Source organism: Typopeltis vanoorti, chromosome 5 (assembly GCF_054136105.1).
Source record: "Typopeltis vanoorti isolate ZY-2024b chromosome 5, IOZ_Tvanoo_1.0, whole genome shotgun sequence".
Taxonomy (NCBI): Eukaryota; Metazoa; Arthropoda; class Arachnida; order Uropygi; family Thelyphonidae; genus Typopeltis; species Typopeltis vanoorti.
This window is the reverse complement of record NC_143553.1, coordinates 12,237,597-12,260,348: the sequence shown is the minus strand read 5'-3', so window position 1 is coordinate 12,260,348 and position 22,752 is coordinate 12,237,597. Positions and strand designations below refer to the sequence as shown.

At 34.7% G+C, this 22,752-nt stretch overlaps 1 protein-coding gene across 2 annotated transcripts in view; it reads left to right on the top strand.

Annotated features, from left to right (window-relative positions):
- Window positions 1-22,752, top strand: part of LOC150106226 (gamma-tubulin complex component 6-like) — a 909,633-nt gene that overhangs the window by 122,169 nt on the left and 764,712 nt on the right. For both annotated transcript variants that reach the window (XM_090392253.1, XM_090392252.1), the window contains one exon: window positions 7,404-7,492. In XM_090392253.1, the coding sequence (XP_090248379.1) occupies window positions 7,404-7,492 (89 nt within the window). The remainder of the gene's footprint in view (window positions 1-7,403; window positions 7,493-22,752) is intronic.

The window sequence follows — 22,752 nt, the reverse complement described above, 5'->3', positions numbered from 1 at the left end:
AGGCAACTGTACTTGATTTCATATCCAGAGTTAGGAGAATAAATTCCACAGACTCGTATTTCCAGTACTGGGAGAAAGATGATGACTTAGCATAAGGAGAAGTATAAAAAATGCTAGGAGAATGACAACCACATGCAAGAAGTATTACATAGCCAAACATACAAAAAAAATCCGAGGAATTTTTTTCACTATGTGGGTAGTAAAAGCAATAGTGATAATTGAAAAACAACTTGAGTGAATGCTGAAGGTAGAAAACTGCAGGAAACTTTAGCAATAGCTGACTTGTTAGGTGATCACGTTAGTAATATGCATTTCCCAGACAGACCTGTTAGCTGTCTCGATTCTTATGTGGATCTAAATGAAAGGATAGAAGTGAATAATTTGGATGTTGGAAATATCATAATTTACAATTATGAATTGTTTTAAATTGCTTCTGTACATTAGAATTTTTTTAATTTCTGTTTTGTAACCATGTATGATCAGCACTTTCCATGTGCCTGATAAGAAATTGATATTTATCTAAAAAAACAAAAAAAAGTAGAATTTGAGATAACATGTGCTTACTAGATTCTGATAATTGTACTAATTTCAATCGTTCTTGATTCTGTTTCACAATTATTATGTGTACAGTGATATCTGTGGTTTGTTTTAAAGTCATTTTCATTTCCTTAACAATATTGTAGCAGCCATTACTTTCTCACTTTGGAGATCACTGCTGACAGAGAGAGTGTTCGGTATTGGGATAGTGAGAAAAACAAAAGAGAATGAAAGTTTCAGATTGAACGCCTTGATAATTTTGTTTTAAGAAGTTTTTGAAAAGTCATCTACTGGAACAAATCCCAACTCAACATCATCAGAGTTCAAGATTGGCACCAGCAACATAAGAAGCATCAACGGAAAAGAAACAGAGCAAACAGAGCAAGCATAAGAATTGGATAAATACCAGATTGATATAATAGGTGTTACCAAAACAGCGAAGACAAAAATAGGAGATTTCTTTCTAAGCAACAAATGCAAGATGGTATATTCAGGCAATAACAATCAGCAAAAAGAAGTAGTAGCTATAGTATTCAGCATTAAATATGAGGATAATCTTGAATGGTAAGCAATATCAATTGCTTACCATTCAAGTGGGCAAATATCAGAGTGGATAACTGAACAATGAGACTTATTTGTGCCTTTGGTCCCAGGGATGGTTCTACTAAAGAAGAAGTAGAGGAATTTTTTGAGGAGTTAGAGAAGGCATCTGGCACAACAAAAGAAGAAAAGATGATTCTGGTTGGAGAACTAAACAGTAGAGTAGGAAATGATTACCAGACATAGAAATATTTTGGGAAAATTTGGAGAAAACATCAGAGCTAATAATAGTACCTGCTGGATTCCTATTCAGGACATGGACTGTTTATTACTGACATAGTGTTCCAACATAAAAATGTGGGCAAATTCTTGCTGAGAGAAGATACAAGAAATAAGAAAAGTCTCATTGACTTTTCTTAATTGTGATTACTTTGGTTTTAAGCAGGATAAAATTAAATTTTATATTGAAAAGAAGAGTGCCTGTAAGAAAGTTTTAAAATGAATCAAAGTTGAGCAGCTTTCAGAGGTGAACTGTAGACTGAAATGCACAAACATTATTCAAGAAAAAAATCAGAGTTTGAAAACAAGAATTCAGCATAGAACCTTGAAGAAAACATTGACTGATTCATCCAGAACTCTTTTAGAACTTCATGATAGAGTTAGTGGTAAACATAGTGTCTTCACCATTGTTACGTTGTTGTTACTTTTCCTAAAAATAATTTATTTCCTTTATGAATTTTCCTTTATACAATAACTACAAGACTTACAAAATTTCCCCGTTCATTCTATAAGGAAAGTAAATTCTATATCTCTAGCCAATTCCTAATTTTACTCATGTGCTTACCCTGACTGTTAAAGGTTATTCCTTGCTAAAAGAAATGAATCCTCTAATTTCTTTCTGAGGCCGTCTCCTCTTCAGATATTGATAAATTTATTTTTTAAAGCTGCGCCAGCGAATATCTTAGAATAGAGGGGGACTCTTATTCAGGGAGACTTTTCCAGACTCTTGGTGCACATAGGTGAATAAATTTAGTGCTTATACTAATAAATCAAACGCTTTACTGTGGCTAAGTAAATTCTGGTTTGCAGTCGATGGTTTCATAAAATCTAATAGATTCGTCTGACGGCATAATGTCTTTTTCTTGTCATGCAAAATTTCTTCATAGCAAGCTAATGATTTTTTTATTCCTTGCCTTGTGGCTACAATTCATTCCTCATTAGAATCTATGTCCTCCAAATCTGAAAACCTTTCTTTTATGATTGTTCTTACTGTGGATTCCTGTAGATCGAACTTCTTTGCTAGCTCACAAATTTTCATTCTGCCTTCAAAATCCTTAATAATGTTGAGTTTTGTTTCCAAAGTCAATGTTTTTCTTTTCTTGCTAGCTGTAGAAGAATCGGACTTGCTTCTTTTGGATGACATTATTATTTTTATGTGATAAAATTTTTATCAAGAACATAACATTAAACAATCGCAAGGTTTGTAGATTATAAAAATCGTGTATGAATGGAGACCGTGCAAAACACGTCAGGTGCTTGTTCACAGCATGTGCGACACTGGCGAATGTGGCCAGTGCCTGAAAGATAAGACTAGTGGTGAAGCGGGACAGGAATATGTACATATAAGAAACCCGTAACTCCGGATTTGCGTAAGTCAGGGTATGACTGTACTTGTATATAAGTAGAATTGTAAATTACTGGAAAGCCTTAAAGATATTGTATCTTGACATTGTATGATTCTATGTAAAGGAATATTACCTATCTTTGTATGTTTAACAAAGGAAGAATAATTTGTGAAATGTATGTTAGCATGTAAAATTAAGAGGTCCAGGTACGCGAGCTAGATACTCGGATTAGCAGCAGAGCCTATGGCAGTCACATACACATGGTGCGCGCGCGAGCTTTCCGGAAGACGCTAAGAGAGAAGAACGGAACTGCGTGCAGAAGAATGGTGACGGGTGAAACGGTGTGACGCAAAAGGGGTGCCGCTAAAGGAGCAGTATAAAAGGGCTTGGCTCCCCCAGTTCGAGCGACTTTTTCTCTTGGATTCCAGTTCTTTCTCGTGCTCTCCTGTTTAGAATCGGCGCCCGTCACTCGAGGGCCCAGCGCAAGTTGTTCCTGGAGATGTGTAGGTGAACCTGGCCAACGGAAAGATGTCTCGGAGGAGATAAGCAGCCAAGTAATGAGCGAGGTGTGGGCATTTTGTCAGCATACAGAGAAAATCTTCGCAAGCTGACCGTCATGCTAGACCACGTGGACCAAATTAAGCAGAGCTGTTTCTCGTCCACATCGGAGAGGATAAATCACGATAGCAAGCTCCAAACCAGGCCCAGCTGAGATGACTCTCAGGATAAAGAATAAGTAAGCTGTAAAGGTAATTGAAGATGAGGGACAGACCTGAAGAAGTCTTAAAGATCTGGTAATGTACAAACCTTAGTCTCTTTTGTTGTGGAAGAAAGAATTATTGTATAATAGTGAACAGGAACATTTATTAGTAGAGCTCATATTATGTAAGAGGCAGGACTTTAGTATTTAGTCTAATAGCAAAGTGCTACAGCTCCAGGAACATAGTCTAATGTATTGTGAATGTCGATTATGTTTAGTATGTTATAGTATAATTCTACGCAAAGTTAATTGAATTAATGCCTGAAAGGAATTGTAGATCAAAGAATACAAAGGGACAATTAATTGATTTAATAGCAGTGTCTTATGACAAGATTCAGCTATATAAATTATAGTTTGTTATATTAAGTTCTGTAACTTAAGAAAGTGATTATCTTAGCTGAGTGTATATTTGGTGAAAGTGTATTGCATAAGTTTTAATTAATGAACCTTTGTACTTTTTACCTAACTAGTTGCCTGATAAATGAATCCAATGCACCACTTGTTAATTAGAACCTGAGTGGAATTTAATTGTTTAACGGAGACCATGACTGCAAACTAGAGTTGGTACAGGAAATTTAGCTAATTTAAACTAAGTATTTTAATAGAACGATTAACCGTGTGTCTGTCTGATAGTTAACTCCTTGATTGAGAAGCTTTTCTAATCTAAGGGTTCTGGATGGTGCAGCAATAACAAATAAATTTTCCAGAACTTAACAAGGAGGTAACTCCAGATATTTGTAACAAGGGAATTGGCTCTAGGGAAAGGCAATCCCCCCTTGTTAATCTAATTCGCACACATGATCAATCTAAGTGACGGCCACAGTGCACAAAGGAGATTAAATACTGAGTAGGCACACAAAGAGAGGTATAAGCAGTGTTTCCATTACAACTAAGGAAGTACAATTTAAGGATAATTACAGAACAAGAATTCAGATATCTCACATGCACATGTACACAAGATAATACCAAAGAATACATAAGAAATACATGTAACACAATGTTCAAACCAATTTTAACTTATGGGTCTGAGAACTTGGTTAGAAATCAAGCACTTTTTTTTTTTTTAAGACTGGAGACCACAAATATGAGAATTCTGAGAAAGATTCGTTGTGTGCAGATTGCTTTGATGGCAGTATCATATTAAAAATGAGGATATTAGGAAATAACTTGACATTGTTAACATAGCTATTCTCAAGTGATATGGCTCCTTAAATAGAATGAATGCGAGAGGAAATGTTAGCAAAACAACTACTTCTTGCCAGGATGGTGGGAAAAAGATCCATAGGAAGATGAAGATCTCGGTGAATTGAAACTGTAAAAAAAGTACTTTAGAAGACAGAAATATAAGATCTGATAATATTGGAGTCTTGACAGACAACAGCAAGCTATAAATCTTTAAAAAAAAGATTAATCTGAAGGAAAATTATCAATAGGAAGTTAATAATGATGTAAGTCTTTCATGTAGTAACTTCATAATATCCTGTACACCCCCTCCTCTAAGATTACCTGTTAGGAATTTGATGATGACGATGAAATTTTTGAAAAACTTGGCAGTTTCAATGCATTAAACGGGTATCTCCAAAAAGGAATTTTTAGCAAAGTGAATCATCTCACTGATGAATTGATAATGTAAAGAAGTTAATAGTAAAGAAGGAAATATTACATAGGTATTCTTTTATAACAGTGTTCCATTTCAGCATTTGAAGAAACACTGAAATGGAAAATTCTCATGTCTCAAGCACACGTGACATTATTTTCTCAAAAACAAGTAATGGAATTAGACAAGTCTAAAACTGTGAAGTGGAATCAACTAAGAACTGTATTTTGACACTTGCTTGTTTGTAAAATAGTAAAAGAAACTTTTTTTCTAGTAAAGGATTTGTGTTTGTTATAATTAAATTGCCAGAGGCAAGAATATTTATGCTCATGGAGGATGAATGGAACTATATATGTTAAATAAGGAAACATTGCATAGTCCCATAGAAGTTAAGGGAAAAAAGGACCCTCTGATGAACATTTATTGTGAAATTTATTTATTTAGGAATTTATTGTAAAAAGCAAATTGCTCAGTCTGGTGGACTGATGGAAGTCTAGTGGAAGTACTTGTTGAACAAATCAGTATTAGGACAAAGTCAGTAAAGTGAATATCCCAAAGATAAAAGAGTCTCAAAAAATATAGTTTATTTAGATGGTCTTGGATCCAATTAGTTTTATAGCAAGCTATAAATACTAACCTTGTATATATTATGTTTAGTTTTATTAAATATATACTTTTTTAATTTGGCCTTGAGTCAGAATTTCCTGGATTCTAAAAGGAATAGAGTTAAGTTATTGCACCAATAGACTTTGTATTTCTTAAGAAGGACCTCCCATGATGAGTCTTTTGACTCCATGGAGGCATGTCCTTAGCACTCAGTGTGAACACAGTTTGATATATCTGAAAGGATACATCAAGTGTGTACACAGCCAACAACCAACCAACCAAACAACATATTAAAGCTTTTGCAAGAGCTCGGCATTACGAACTAATGCAATGAAATCAAATATTTTGAACATCAATAATAACAGCAAATTGCGATTATGCGATCAGAAAGATGAGACTTTAGAACTTCTAATCAGTGCCTGCAGCAAGGTAGCTCAAACTGACTATAAATACCACCATGATCAAGTGGCCAAAATAATTCATTGGCATGTATCCAAAAAATATTTGAACACAGCAGTGGGAAAGGTACCAATGGAATGTGTAAGTGAATTAGCATTGCCTTTGACTTGGTTATTCACTAAGATTATGAACGTGAACATGGTTTATAATAAATGGAAGTGCTTGAATGCCTTGTACAAGGAATGAGCTAGGACCGAAGAAACCAGTTTATAGACCAATTATATCTTTGGAGTGGTCATTAAGGTGTTGGAGATCCTAATTAGAATTTGCATCCACTTTGAGCCTTTTTAGATTGGCTTTGTTAAAGGTAGTTGTTGCTTTAGCAATTTGCTCAGTTGTTTTAGTATCAAAGTTGGATAAGTAACTTTTGAATTTTGCAAAGGCATTTGACAGGATTTCACATGCAGGTTGTTACAAAACAGGCTTGTGACATGGAATTGATATACACCATGGTATGAATTTTGCTAAGGCATTTGACAGGAAAGTATTAAGACCTAGATGCTGTTTATGCTCATAATAAGGTTTAATGGAATAATTGCAGCATAGTAACATAATTAAATATGGGTTTAATAGTTCTGATATTTCATGCCTGTAACAGAGACAATGGGATATATTACACAAAAAACACACATAAAATAAGCAGAAGGTGTTATACCAGAAGCCTAGTCCTAAGAGGAGTGGGTTCTGTGGGTACTGTAGCTAGTCTTAGCTGTTAGGTGGATGGTCTGAGTATTAATGTTTCCCAAATCTTTGGGATGTTTAACACAACCATATTTATTTAGATTATGTTGGTTTCTTAAGATTTGTTTCTTTCTAGAATCTGCTGATTCTGCAAAAATGATTTGCTTCACCTAAGCAAATCATTTCATGAATTGCTTAGGTAAAGTTTATTTATAAACAGAAAAGGAAGATGGGTGTTTTTATGAAAGCCATATACTTTTAAATTCTACTGTTGTGCAGTCTTGGCACTTGGTAGAGACCCAAGTCTTAGACAAGAGATGAGAATTTAAAGTAGAATGGTGTTAATAGTTCCATACCAATAAGAATTATTTCTTAGTGATACAGCATATGTATTCCTGAAGATGTCAGTACAATGTTTACTTTAAAGCTATATTCTCTTAAATGTTAAGTTGCTCGCTATCCATATCAATTTGTCTGTTTAATAGTCAGTGTAAAAATACAAAGAAGATGAATGTATTTATCTTTGTTTATTAAGTACTTTTGTCATTATTCACAATTAAAAAAAAAGGATTTAAAAAAATTAATTTAACACTTTTAGGGAAATTGCTGTGTTTTACCTTCTGGACCTCTTGTCTTTGGAGACTCGAGAATCATGGCAAGTAGCTATCATTTCATGCACTATTCAAGGCAAGTGGCAACCTATATTTTAAAGCAAAAATTATTTCTCAGTATTTTATTTATGGCAAAGAAAATTTTTTACTTATATATATAAAACAGATTTATATTGTTATATGTGAAGGTAACAGCAGGTAAATAACATTTTTAATTTATTTTTTCTATGCAAATCTCGCCCATGAAAGGATGTTAGCCCATAATATATTAGTATTGGTACTAAGGGTCAGATCATCCAGAAATCTACTCTAGAGACCCAACAAGGAACACTTTCAAGGCACTCCAAGCCTTTGATAAGTAGTGTTGTGGTCTTACGCTTTGAAATGAAATTCACACCTAAAGACATTTAAAAAAACAACCATGACTATGGGGTGGGGCAGATTATCACTCACCACTCTGTTGGTTGGAGAGTAGTGCTAATTACTTTGCCAGCCAAGTTGGAAGTCGTATGTTAAAATTCGTAATCATAACATACGCATTAAAATCCAAGAAATCGTTCTTTTATTAAGAAAAACACAGTAATATTTATCATATGTTAATTACAAATGACTTTCATTTATATTACATTCAGTTTAATACATTTTTTCCCTTCCTGTTATCTCACTACTCTTCAGATTAGTCAACAATGCAAGCTAAAGAGAATCCCAAACCGTTCTTTGGATATGCTGCAAGCAAAGAAAAAATGTATTCAGCAGAATGATTTTAAGGAATGCCGATGGTAGGGAGATAACTGAATCAGTCGAAATAGTAGAATTACTAAGTGAATTACTAAGATGGTGGTGTTGCAGGAATGAGAGAACCGATGGCTTACACGGGATCTGAGGTGAACGAAATGGAGATGAATAGCATGTTACAGAACCTTAATCTGAATACATCTGTGGGATTGGATGGTATACCAGCTCGAGTCGTACGTGAAGCAGCAAAGGAATTATCGGTGCCGATGACCATATTGCTTAATCTAAGTCTCAGCTCTCATTTAGTCTCAAGGGGGTGGAAAGAGGGGAAAATAGTTCCATTGCATAAAGGAGGCTCCAAGACTGCTGTAGCAAATTACTGACCAATCAGCATATCAGGAGTCATTGTCAAAGTATTGGAGAAGTTGGTCAACAGCAAAATACAAGAATGGATAGATGGAAATAGGATACTGTATGGGGGCAGCATGGTTTTGTGAAGGGTAGATCATGCCTCAGTAACTTTCTCATGTTTTATAATACAGTGACAGCTGAATTGGATAAGGATAATGGATTTATAGTGATACTACTGGACTTTGCTAAAGCCTTTGACAGGATACCACATGGAATTCTAATCAGCCAACTGCAGCACATGGGGAATGGATATAGGGTTGGTGAGATGGATAGGAGGATGGTTGATGGAGAGATATCAGAGAATAGTTTATTCAGGAGTAGAGTCCAAAAGATGGCCTGTGACTAGTGGCATGCCACAGGATACTGTTCTTGGACCAATACTGTTTAATTTCTTCATTAATGATATAGGAAAGGATCTGAGAGGAACTGTTCAGTTATTTGCCAGTGATGTAAAGTTGGGTAGAGCAATAGTTAATACAGATGATGTCAAAATTTTGCAGGATGATTTGAATAGATTGGAAGACTAGACAAAGGAGAATCGATGTCAGTTTAATGTGGCAAAGTGTAAGGTTATGCATTTTGGGGTGAAAAGATTACCTGCTGTATACCACATTGGTGGAACTGTACTCCAGGAAATTGACAAAGCCAGAGACTTTGGAGTGTTAGTGGACTGGAGTTAAAGTTTAGGGGGGGGGGGGCACATAGCAAAAGTAGCTAAAGCAGTTCATCAGATCACTTGGTTACTGAAGAATACTTTGATGAGCAGAGACAAGCAGGTTATTGTCCCTCTTTATCGAGCCTTGATAAGATCCCATCTTGACTACTGCATGCAAATCTGGGCACCAGGATTTCTTGGTGATGGGGAAGTGGTAGAGAGGATTCAGAGACGAGTGACCAAGCTGGTGACAGGTCTGGAATGCTCTTTATGAAGATAGGTTGAAAATGTGTGGGTTACAAACCTTAGTTGATAGGCAGAAAAGAGGGGACATGATAGCAACTTTTAAGATGTTAAAAGGATTTTATAAAATTGCCTTGATAAGACCCCATCTTGACTACTGCATGCAAATCTAGGCACCAGGGTTTTTTGGTGATGGGGAGGTGTTTTTAGTGAAGATGGCAAGTTAAATCTCTGGAAATCCAGCTGAATAAATGTATATACATGTACAAGATAATTTATATAAATGTACAAGACAGTGTTCAAACCAGTAAGACTAGAGACCACAGATATGAGGGTTCAGAGAAAAAATTAGGGGAGTGAACCGATGGCATCAATGACAGAATTATATTAAAAACGAAGATATTAGAAAGGAACTTGACATTACTAGCATTCAAGAATGTGTCAGCAGAGCTAGTCTCGGGTGGTAGGAAAGAGACCCAGAGGAAGAGAAAGGTCTAGGTGGATTGATTCGGTCAGAAGTGCCTTATAAACAAGATATGACAATACTGGAGTGCTCACAAGTAATAGATTGATTTGGAGGAAAATTGTTGATACGAGATAAAATAATAATGTAAACAGTGTTGTGAATTAAAAGCATTAAATAAACTCAACATGAACTGCCAGCACATAAGTTTTTCTACCTGTTTTACATAAACATTTCATAGAGTTTCAGCTTTAACTCTAGAATATTAAAATACACACTTTTGAACAATTTCCAATGCAGTCATGGGCAAAGTTGAATTGTTTCTGAGGATTTGAAGTAGCACTATGTATCATGACTAAGCGAAGCATATTTTCTTCTTCCATCCTTCACCACATTATTGTAAATACTCCTCTATCTTTAATTCTCATTTTTCTTCTTTTTTGTCAGAAAGGGACAGTAAGACTGGATTTCTAACACAGTTATATTAAAATCATCAATCACCTTCCACATCTGATTTAGCTACATTTCATGCAGAACATAGAAAATATTAATTTAATGCAAAATGCTATGAAAATCTTGCAGCTTAATGACTTTGAATCAATCAGTAAAATAATTCCAGTAAGTTAATATTTATTACTATAGTAGTAGTAGTAAATTTTAATTTTAAGCACAAATATATTTGTTGTACTGCCTGCACAGAAATCCAAGAAAACGGTTTAATATTATATGAAAAAGCACAGTACACTACTATTTCATACTCATGGATAGAAACGGCTGCAATGACTACTCTTCTATAAATATTTGGGTTACTCACTTGTGCAGAGCTGTTAGCCCATGAAATATAACCTGTGACTTACAGTGGTAGCCATCCAGAGATTGCATGGCAAATGCTTACTGTAAAAACATTTACTGAATAGTTTGGCATTTTGATAATGTGATTTGTTTCCAAATAATAAAATAAAGTGAAGCACTATTTTAAGGATGTTCCATGAACACCTCGTTGCTTAATGACTTTGAATGAATCAGTAAAATAAACCAACCTGAAAAAAAGAAATCAGCCTAAAAGAAACAAGAAATGGAAAATCACCTGGAGAAGATAAGCTAGGTTCAGAACTATATAAATACGCATGAACAAGATTCAAAGAAAGACACTTATTATTTTTAAATAAAATTTATTCAACTAGTATCCCCCCCCAATAGAATGGAAAAAAGCAATTGTGATTCCTATCTTTAAAAAAGGTAATGGAGATGACTCTAAATCTATAGAGGTGTCAGCATACTAAATTACTGTTACAAAATATATAGCAGAATCTTAAGTAGCAAACTAATGAAATATTTTGAAAACTTTATCTTAGAAGTACAGAATGGATTTAGAAAAGGACGATCATGTATAGACCCTGCCTTTTGCCTAAAATTAATAATAGAGAAAAGAAGAGAATACAATTTAGAAACAAGTATTGTATTTAATTAAGATGGAGATGTTAAATCCCGTTTTATTTTATAGCCGGGTACGAAACTCGGGTCGAAATCCATCGACATCCATAGAGTTTCAATGCCGAAAAAACTATCGGCGGAACCAAGTGTAAATGATCACTTGGGTAGTGCAACACCAGGGCAACTCCATGCAAAGGTGGAGCAAGGTCCATCACTAACTTTAATATTCTCTCATAATGTAAAACCCAGCTCCTAAGAGATGTATAAATACTGTTTTACATTATGAGAAGAGGTCACTACCCAGACCGGTTTTAACCTTTTTTCGAGGTCTCATCAGTGAGTAGGTAGACCTGGAATATCAAGGTTTTAAGTGAACAGAAACTTACATACCTCTACTATCAAATTGCCGAAGTGGTGTACTATATATTGTTAAATATTGTTAATTACAAAGATAATTAACAAATTTGCCAGTAAAATAGGCTTTTGGCTTATTATCTTTGTAATTAACATATTGCATTTATTGACTTTGAAAAAACATTTGACAAAGTTAAAAGAAATATATTATTTAACATATTGAAAGAAAGACAAATACCAAATAATATTCTAAAAGTTATCACAAGTATATATGAAAATAATCAAATACAAATAAGATTAAATCACGAGCTATCATATACGAGAGAGATAAACCAAGGGGTCCGACAGGGATGTCCACTCTCAGCAACTCTTTTTAATATCTACTTAAATGAAATAATAATAAAATGGAATAAAAATTTACATCGAGGAATTAAACTTTCTCCTACAGTAAACTTAAACACTCTCCTCTTTGCCGATGACCAAATAATAATTACAAATTCTGAAGATAACTTACAGAAAGCTATTTTAGATCTAAATGAGATATCCAAAGATTATGATATGATAATATCAACAGAAAAATCAAAAACTATGGCCTTCAAAGCACAAGATCCAGCAAGAACTAAAATAGTAATAGATAATTAGATCTTAGAACAGGTGAATTCATTTAACTATTTAGGATGTATGATCACATATGAAAATGAAAAAGATATAAACATAAAAATTGTAAAATATTTAAAAATACCAGGTATAATTAACTCGATATTTAAACCAAACCTAGTTCAATAACAAACCAGACTAAAAGTATACAATACATTAGCCCTACCAGTCTTAATGTATAGAAGCGAAATCTGGACAATAAAACAAAAAGACAAACAAAGATTAACAACAGCAGAGATGAAGTTTATGAGAAAAACTGCAGAGTATACCCTATTTGATCACAAAAGAAATGAAGAAATTATGAAAGAATTAAACCAAGAACCAGTAATAGAAAAAATTAAAAAATAAAAACATAAATGGATGGAACACGTTCAAAGAATGAAAACAGAAAGATTACCAAAACAAGCCTTAAAGTACAAGCCATTAGGAAAAAGAAAACCTGGACGTCCTCCTAAACGATTCAACGATGACTTCTAAGGCCAGAACAGGCCATGCTAGGCCTAAATCCTTGATATGCATGATGATGATGAATAAAATAAACGCTTCCAGTAAGTTGATATTTTCCTTCAATATTTTAGTGATCTTGTTGTTACTAGAATTTCACTTTTTGTTCTTTCTGATTCATTTGATTTTTTTATGGCATTACTATTTTAAAGAAACATTTGTGGGGCAAATTATTACCCATGCCATAGTATCTCTCCTTTTCTAATGTGTAGGAAAGGAGATGGATGCTTGTGAAAGGACATGGATGAACATTTTTAGGTGGGAGATGAATTTCATTATCCAAAATAAAGACTACCACCACTCTGCTTATTGGAGGCTTAAACAGGTTCCGTGTTTGGTCACCATAGTAGCTGTCCACGGTTAGCCTAGTGGCTTTGCGTTCGCAGCCATATGCCTGGGGAAGGAGTGTCCTAGGTTCGATTTCCGTCAACGATGTGAGGAGCTCAAGGATCTTCCTCAGCTATAGCCAAGTTAGCCGGTCTTAGGTGTGGATAGCAGGTTTTTTTTCCGCCAGTCTATCTGGTGTTTTTCATCCTGCAAGCAGGCAAACCAGTCCGAGGACATACATGGATTACAGTCAGGAATACTGACCCAGCCATAGGTCTGATTTGTCAGCCTCTGCCGGTTCCGGAGCCTGGATAAAATTTGGGGGGGGGGGACTAGACGGTACCGTGAACTCCTGTAAAAAGGGGGAAACACTGTATCATCACACGGAATTTATTTATTTTACCAGAGTAGCTAATCTTTAGTCTGCTTAGTAACGTATGATAGCCTTTCATGAATGGGATTCACATAAAAAATATATATATATATATATATAATTGCCGGCAACAACCAGTATTTTTGGTATGTAACTAGTAATTATTTATTTATTTATTTTTAATGGAGCCATGACAAGCATACCTTACCTCACAGTTACTTTATCAATCCCCAAAAATTATTAATATCATGATTGGACACTGAGGCAAAATTGTGCCATTTGTGCGATTGGCAAATAACTAAATATTAATTATAAAATGTAAAGATTAATAAATTATAACATTTTAATTATGCTGCAGTTTCTACACACAAATCAAGTAGCATGTATTGAGAGTATTGCCTTTCAACCTAGCTGACTTGATGTTATTTCTTCTTCTCTTTCTCTCACACCATCCTATCATCTGATTATTATGGGCTTTTAGCCTAGCCTAGCCTAGTCTAGTCTGAAGGTGGTCAGATGTCATTTAATTCATTGTATGTATAAATGTTGAATTATTTGGACTAACAGAGAGATGTGAAATACACAAAACAACAAAACCTAGTAAAAGACATATAAAACTAAAATCAATAATATAGGCCTGTGGTTTGCAACCAATTTGCAATATTGCCCTCAAGTTCATTTTTTATATCGTTTGCAGAATGTTTTTTAACATGCTACAGTCCAGTTTGGATGCAATTAAGGTTATTTTCTTAATAAATTTAATATCGAATAACAGTTTTTTCCATATTTGTGTGAAAATTGTTAATATCTGTTAGTTTGATTCTACAAGCACAGAATTCTGTAACTAATTATAAACAACAAATTACACGCCAACCACAATAATTACTTTAATGAAAGTACATATATTTCATATTGAAAATAACAGTGCATCATCAGTATCTAGAAACAAGCAAATCAAAGAACAGGAATACAAGGTACATACAACAATCATTTTACCAATTAAAAATGGTTGCCATGAGTTAGAAAATAATATATTCATATATAATATTAAAATGATTTTCAATGTTTACATAAAATAAGAATCTCCCAGACTTTTAGAGACAATCATTCTGATTCAGGTTAGTCTGATGTAAAAGGGCTTAGCAGCTTTTTTGAAAAGGCATTCATATTTAAACCTGCTTCTATAGAGCAGATGAGCTTCATTCCACTGGATGCTGTGTTTAGTGTCAATGCTATGCTGTGCCAGACCAGACTTTCGAGGTTTCACATATCCATTGTAATACTGATTTTCATAAATTCTTTTTTTCCCCCTACAGAATGGTGTATCTGCCCATATTATGTTATGTCGAATTATATTCACAAGGAATCTGGTAAACATCAGCTAATGATAGAGGTGACAGTTTATCTTTTGTAGGTAGTAACATATGAGAAATTTGTAGATAGGAAAATAGGTAGAAATAAGCTGATACTTTAAAATTCTGTCAAGAGGTTCAGTGATATCAGAATTATAAGTGATTGGAAACCTGCATTCTTTTGAAGAATCTGTTCTCATAGGGAACATTCCACAATCAGCTTGATGACTTGTCTCTGAATCTTCTCCTCTTCCCTACCCCCAGGAAACACAGGTGACCAAATTTGTGCTCGCTAGTCAATGTGACCGAATCATAGCATTATAAAGAGGGATAATAATTCCATTTCTTTATTTGTCAATATTCTCTTCAGCATCCAAGTAAACCTTTGAGCTATTTTGCCAACTGTTGCAATATGTCCTCTGAATTTCAAATTTGTGTCCCTTGTCATCTCCAGATTCCTACCTTCATCAGTATGATATTAAGTGTGTAATCTTTTCATCCTGAAGTGCATTACCTTACATTTTACAACATTGAATTGACAACCATTGTCCTTTGCCTACACTCTCAATTTATTTAAATCATCTTGTAAGATATCTACATCACCTTTATCAACTAATGCCGTCTCTAGTTTTGCATCATCGGAAAACAACTGAATGTCCAACCTTCAAATCTTCTGCTGTATCATTAATATACAAATTAAATAATGGTGGTCCTAGTACAGAGCCCTGGGGCACTCCACTAGTCACCCTCATTTGCCTTGATTCCACTCCACTCCACCATACACCACTGTTAAATCTGGAATGAACACTTAAATTGTCTTTGAGTATTTCATTCAGGATTTAACTGAAGTGCAAAGAAATCTCCTAAAAAGAATTAATTGTAAATAGATAATAATAGAAATCCTTGTATATATAGCAATAATAGTCCATTCATGTAATTTTTCTATGTAAATATTTAGTAAATGGTCCTTAAACAACTGACAAGAAATAAGGTAATGTAGAGGTGACTTTGTAACAACAAGGTCAGAGTTTAGAGTAAGCTATTGTAATCTGATTATAAACATAACCACAGGCAGTTGCTGTATGAACCCAAGGCACATGCAAGCTGCCCACGTGGAAACGCAATGAGAGAAGAAGGTGAGGTGTGCAAGGAGAATTAGGTGGCGTCTGCAAATCAATGATGTATTAGGGAGAACAGACATGGAGCATATAAAAGTCTTAGCGCCACGAGTTTGCGGTCTTTTTGCCTTTTTCATTCCTAGTTAAGGTTTTGGTGTCTCCCCCCCCCCCCCCCCCCCACTGCGGTTTTCCGTGTGGTGGGTCGTAGCTTCGAGGTGACAGAGGCGAGCGGGAGTTGTTCAGCGGCGGTAATTTTGCGGGCTTGTCCGGGCATAGTCATCCATGCGACGGGACAAACAGCGTACGCCGAAACTTCATATAGCTCCAGCTGTACCCTTCTGCCAGACAGATTCTTGGACATTAGGTAAAGAAGTGATCCATGATTGAAATCACCAAGAAGTCAAGGCAAGAAACAACAGCTCGATGAATAGGGTGATGACCTGAAAGAAATCTACAAGAAGACACGATGAAAAGTATCTCATAATGAATTCGTCTGGTTGATAACTTAAAGCTTTATTTTTTATTGTATTGTGTAATTCTTAGGCCAGAGTGAGCTACAGTGTAAAATTTTCTGTGGATCGGACTTGTCAAGACAGTATTTTAGGACTTTAGTACCTATTCCTCTAACAAGGATCTTTATAGTTATAGAAATGTAGAATTACAGGAATTGCCATTAGTTTAAGGTTAGTTTGAGATCGATGTTTTGTATGTGCATTAATTGAAGAAAAAGTAGGGCATTCATCCACATATTTGTGTTAAGTAATCGGGTTAAGGACAGTTTGGATTTGTTAATATCACCTGATGAGAGATACCAATTGTGAACTAGTTCTTGTTTGTTAATTTTTGCATAATTAATTTTAGGGACCTGCATTTAGCTTAGTTTTGATTAACATGTATTGTATTTTAGAATGAATAAATTTCTTTGTTTCTTAACCTAAGATACATGTATGATTTTCCAAGCCACTGCACCACCTGCTAAAAATATCGAACCTGTATAAGTAAAAATGCAGGAAACGGTCATGACTGCTGTTTAGAAATAATAGTAAGGGCTTGTTTAACTTTGATAATTTTTTTGGAATCGTGATAATCTGTAGGTCAAATCACTGACAAGAAGTTCTCTCTTGTATAGGAATCAAGATGGTGCAGCTAAACAAATAAATTTTCTTGAATCCGAAAAGGACTTGACCCCAGAATTTATAGATCAGGGAAAATTCCCCTTGTTTGAAGACTTTGCATATGATTTAAGATTGAAGAAGTTTTTTAAGGTAGTTAATTCAAGAAATATAGAGACACATGTATGCAAGATAATAATAAAAATAAAACAAATAAAATATAACACCACCTTCTGCCTTTTCATGTCTATGAGCGACCCCTTATTTGTGCAACCAGCCTTATATCCATTCTCATCTGCTCCAACTTATGTAATAGTTTTTCATGTTGTATTCCGTCAAATGCCTTTGCAAAATCCAGTAATATCAGGGTGTTGCTATTTCCTTTATTCAATTCTGCTGTCACATTATTATAAAATGTGAAGAAATTACTTAGACAAAACCTACCTTTTATGAAGCCATGCTCCCCCCCCCCCCCCCCATAAAGTATCATCTTCCTATCCACTCATTTACAGGAATTGCCATTAGTTTAAGGTTAGTTAAAAGTTGGTTAAAAGAATTTTACTTATAACCAACTTTTCCAATACTTTAACCACCACTCAGAGATACTAATTGGTCTCTAATTTGCTGCTTCTGTCTTGGAGTCACTTTTATGTAGTGGAACTATCTTGCCATCTTTCCACTCTCTTGGAACCTTTCCAAGAGCTGAGACTTAGATTAAACAACTTCGTCAGAGGCACTGTCATTTCACTTGCACATTCTTGTAGCACACGAGCAGACATTCTATCCAGGCCTACTGATGTATCCAAATTGATATTTTTCAATATACTTGAGTATCTTCAGTTCATCTACCTCAATTCTCACATCAGCCTCTGTCACTCAGTAACTGCAAAGTTACCACTAGCATGATATACCCTTGCAAAGTGATCACATAGTAACTGAACTATTTCTTCTGCTTCTGTCATGTCTTACCAACAGCACTGAGTAAAGTTATCTTTCCATAATCATTATTTTTCTTACTTACTACATAGCATAAAAACTATTTTGGATTTACTTGGGCCTGTTTGCTAATTTTCTCTTGAAATTTGATTTAGCCTTCTTTGCCATACTAGTTTTACCCTTCTTGCTTGTGCTTTATACTGCTCATGGGCATGCTGATCACCTTGTTGTTTATATTCGTCCTTGCACCATGCTTCCTTTTTTACAGTCCTGCTTTATATTGCTCATCATCCACTTAATCCGAATCTGATCACCAAAGTCATCACCTGGAATCCAGGTAGTGACTTTGCAGTTACTGAAGATAGAGACTGATGTGAGCATTGAGGTAGATGAACTGAAGATACTAAATATATTGAAAATTATCAATGTGAATACAGCAGTGGGCACTAATGATATACATTCCATGTAATTTCTTGTGCGATGGTACTGCTCACTGCTGTATTCACACTGACACACCACATTCCAATCATAATCGCCAGCTTTGTAGTTCCACATATACCCTTTCTTGATTGAAATTTCCACATGTTGAGCAATGTCCCAGAACAAGGCACCATGGTCACTTTTCCTGATCGGAGGTGGAGTTACTACTGCAGTTATAGATAGATGTTCTGATGCTATTACCTGGGCCCTTTCCTCCTTTCAATCTTATATCACCAAAGTCTCTCATGATAATTGCTCAGCCTGCAATCATTGTTCTAATCTGCATGTCATCCACATTTTCTTCTGGGTTCCCAGGTCTATAGCAGTAACCAACAATATATTTTATCCTATTGGCTGCCATCTCACACCAGACAGCCTCAAACAAACCATTTCCATGATATACAAGCTTTCTTATCTTCCATTTTTGTTAGTTGAAGTGTTTCAGCTCTCATTAATAATATCCTTCTTCCTGCCCTATTTCTTCTCTCTTCCCTGAAAATACAATATCCATTACATCCTATCCCTGTAATTACATCATTCTCTGACAACCAGGTCTTGCCGATGCCAATAATTTTTGCCCAAGTTCAGCTAAACAATGCTAAAATCTCCTCTCCTTTATTTCTGATACTTTGTGCATTCATGTTCATGCATTTCAACATTCCCTTCGACCCACAGTTATTGTAACATAATGTCATTACCTGCCCATTCAGATTAGAAACCTTGGAAACTGCACTCAGCTGTTCATAATCATTCCTGCACTCATACTTATCTATCTTAGGGGTGGCTAGACACATACTTGATTGCTTCCTCCAAAACCATTTAAGTGCAGTCCATCAGGCATATACAGGTCATTACATCCATTGAATTCACTCCACACATCTATAAACTGCACACCATTCCTCCTGCACAATCTTCTCATTGACGCATTGGTAATCATGGACCTTCTCAATTCTATCCTATCATACCAAGGAAGCAGTCTCACAATTTTTACTTTCTCACTCTTCATTTTTGCTTCTAAAAACTCTTTCATTGCATATTTCTCACCTTTCAAAAAATTTGTGCATGCCAAAACAATTAGGTCATTTGCTTCTTTCTTCTGCACACTTAAAGTTTCACTAATATCCTTTATCTTTGCACCTGGAAACCATGCTTTTGTCACCTTCTCATTAAGTATATCTCATATCATCAAACCTCCTACAATACTATCTCTCTTCTCCCAGTTTCTTTCACTTTTATTCTTTTCCCATTTTCACTCTTTCTTTCATTCTCTATCCTTTTATACCATTATACCAATCATTTCTCCAGTTGTTCAAGCTCACATTTTCTCCTGTGAAGGATTTCGTTTAAGCGTGCTGTTTCTTCCACGCTCGCATCCACATTATTACTTTCAACCACTTCCTTCAAACTCTCATTCATATTTCATGCACTATCATTCACTGCTGCTACATTCTCTCCACAATACTTTGACAATCCTGCCCTATACTCATATCAGTCACTTCATTTCTTTGCCACTGCCACGTCTTGCATTTCTTATACTTGCTTACAAAACATTTCTGACAAATATTTTCTCCATTCTTGCTCTCACACCACAAACCATTCGCTTTCAGCAATGAATATATTAAACATACACCTACATTGCACTAAATTCTGCATGTTGATATCAGTCAATATCGATGTCTTGGTTGCCGTTTTTCTTGTATGCATTGTGCCAGAACAAAAATATATATTATTATGTAAGCATACTTAAGAAAAGGCAAAAAAAAAAAAAAAATTGTGGAAGGAAATTTGGTTGAGAAAAAACTGTGTTTGCAAAGTAGGTAAAGACTGGTTTTTCACTTCAAGACAGTTGAGAAATCATGGGACTATAAAAAGGATATGTATTTAAGTTTTGTAGATCTTTAAAAGACACATGACAAGATGCTTAGAGAAAATTTGCTCAAAATGTTAATTATATGGCATCAAGCAATACATAGTCTATATTTGAGTTGTAAGTCCTCATTTAGAATTGAAGTCCTTTCTTTTAGTGTTACATGGTGATCAGCATTCATTTTAGAAATTATGGACTTTACAACCGTGTTATAAATAACTCTTTTAATATCCTGATGTTTCGATCTTCATATTAAGATCATCTGGAGCATATACATACAGGACAAGCTAAGTTACATTACATACAGTAAGCTAGAGAAACAATGAATTGATCACAAGTTATTCTACTGGCATGACCTCTAGTGGAAAAAAAAAATTATTTATAAACTACATCAAGCTAAATTTCTGATAACATGAATAAACATTCTTATGACCTCTAGTGGAAAAAAAAAATTATTTCTAAACTACATCAAGCTAAATTTCTGATAACATGAATAAACATTCTTTCTTACTGTAAGAAAGAATGTTTATTCATGTTATCAGAAATTTAGCTTGATGTAGTTTATAAATAATTTTTTTTTCCACTAGAGGTCATGCCAGTAGAATAACTTGTGATCAATTCATTGTTTCTCTAGCTTACTGTATGTAATGTAACTTAGCTTGTCCTGTATATTTGTATATGCTCCAGATGATGATCTTAATATAAAGATCGAAACGTCGGAATATTAAAAGATTTATTTATAACATGGTTTTAGAATAGAAGGAATTACAGGAAGATGATTGAATGTTAAATTAGTGGTGAGACAAGGGTGCACACAATCTTTACTGTTATTCATCACCTGCATGGATGATAGATATTTCCTTCATAATGGATCGCATAATGAAGGAAAGTTGCATTGTGCCTGATATCAAAATAGGAGATAATCAGCTCATAACATTTTGAGCTCTTTACTTTATGCAGATGATATTATACTGTTAAATTAATCTAGAACAAGTCTGGATGATACCCTAACTAAATTGAATAACTGCTGTAATATGAAAATCAGCAATTTAAAAAAAGGCTATGAAAATAAGCATGAATATGTTTCAATACTTGGGAAGTAGGGGAAAAACAAGATGTTACACTAGGAAGTTGTCTAAGAGTGTTGTGTATATTGATATTGACTGATATCAACATGTAGAATTTAGTGCAATGCAGTGTATGTTTAATATATTCATTGCTGAAAGCAAATGGTTTGTGGTGTGAGAGCAAGAATGGAGAAAATATTTGTCAGAAATGTATGATAGGTATTGTATTAATGAATAGTGTGGGTCTCTCACAGTGAGTCTTTTGAGTCCATGGAGTACCTACATAAATAATAATATTAAAAACATAACCTGCATTCTGAATAAAAAATAAAAAAAAAAACCTATACAACAAGTAAGACATTTCAGCTATTTAGGTACAATTTTTAGAGTGCAGATGACAAAGTTTACTCCATACAAAAAAAAAAAAAAAAAAAAAAAACTTTTGTTGTAGGGAGTCAACTGAATAAATTGATATACAATAAGAGAGAAATTGGTCCATTCAGTAAACCATATACCAGCCAGCATCCAAACCAATTTTAACTTTTGAATCTGAGAGCTGGAGTAATAAAACACTTGATTAAAGACTGCAGACCTCAGATATGAGAGTTCTGAGAAAAATTAGGTGAGTGAACAGATGGCATCAATGGCAGAATCATATAAAAAATATTAGGAATTAAATTGCACATTGTTAATTCAGCAGAGCTAATCTGTGGTCCATGGTTACTTAAGCAGATTAGCAAAAATTGCTTGTTGTCAGGAAAAAGACCCAGAGGAAGACCAAGATCTAAGTAGATTGATACACTAAGAAATACCTTAGAAGACTAAAGTATAAGATCTGACAGTATTTAAGTCCTGACAGATAACAAAATAATTTTGAGGAAAATTCTCTTAGGATGTTACTAATGATCTAAACTTTTCATGTGGTACTATCATTATATCCTCAAAAGATACATATCACAGATTTGATAATGATATATATATATACACACACATATATATACATGCAGTTCTCACCTCTCATATATAAATATATGAGAGGTGAGAACATGGAAGGTGCATCCATGTTTTCACGGATGCGCCTTCCATGCCATCCCATCGATGTGACCCAAATTTCAAGACCTTACATTTTGCTATATTAAACTAATACCCCCATTCATTTGCCCATATGTCTAGCTTATTCAAATCCTCTTGCAGGACTACCACATCTGCACTATTACTAATAACCCTTCCCAGCCTCACATCATCTGC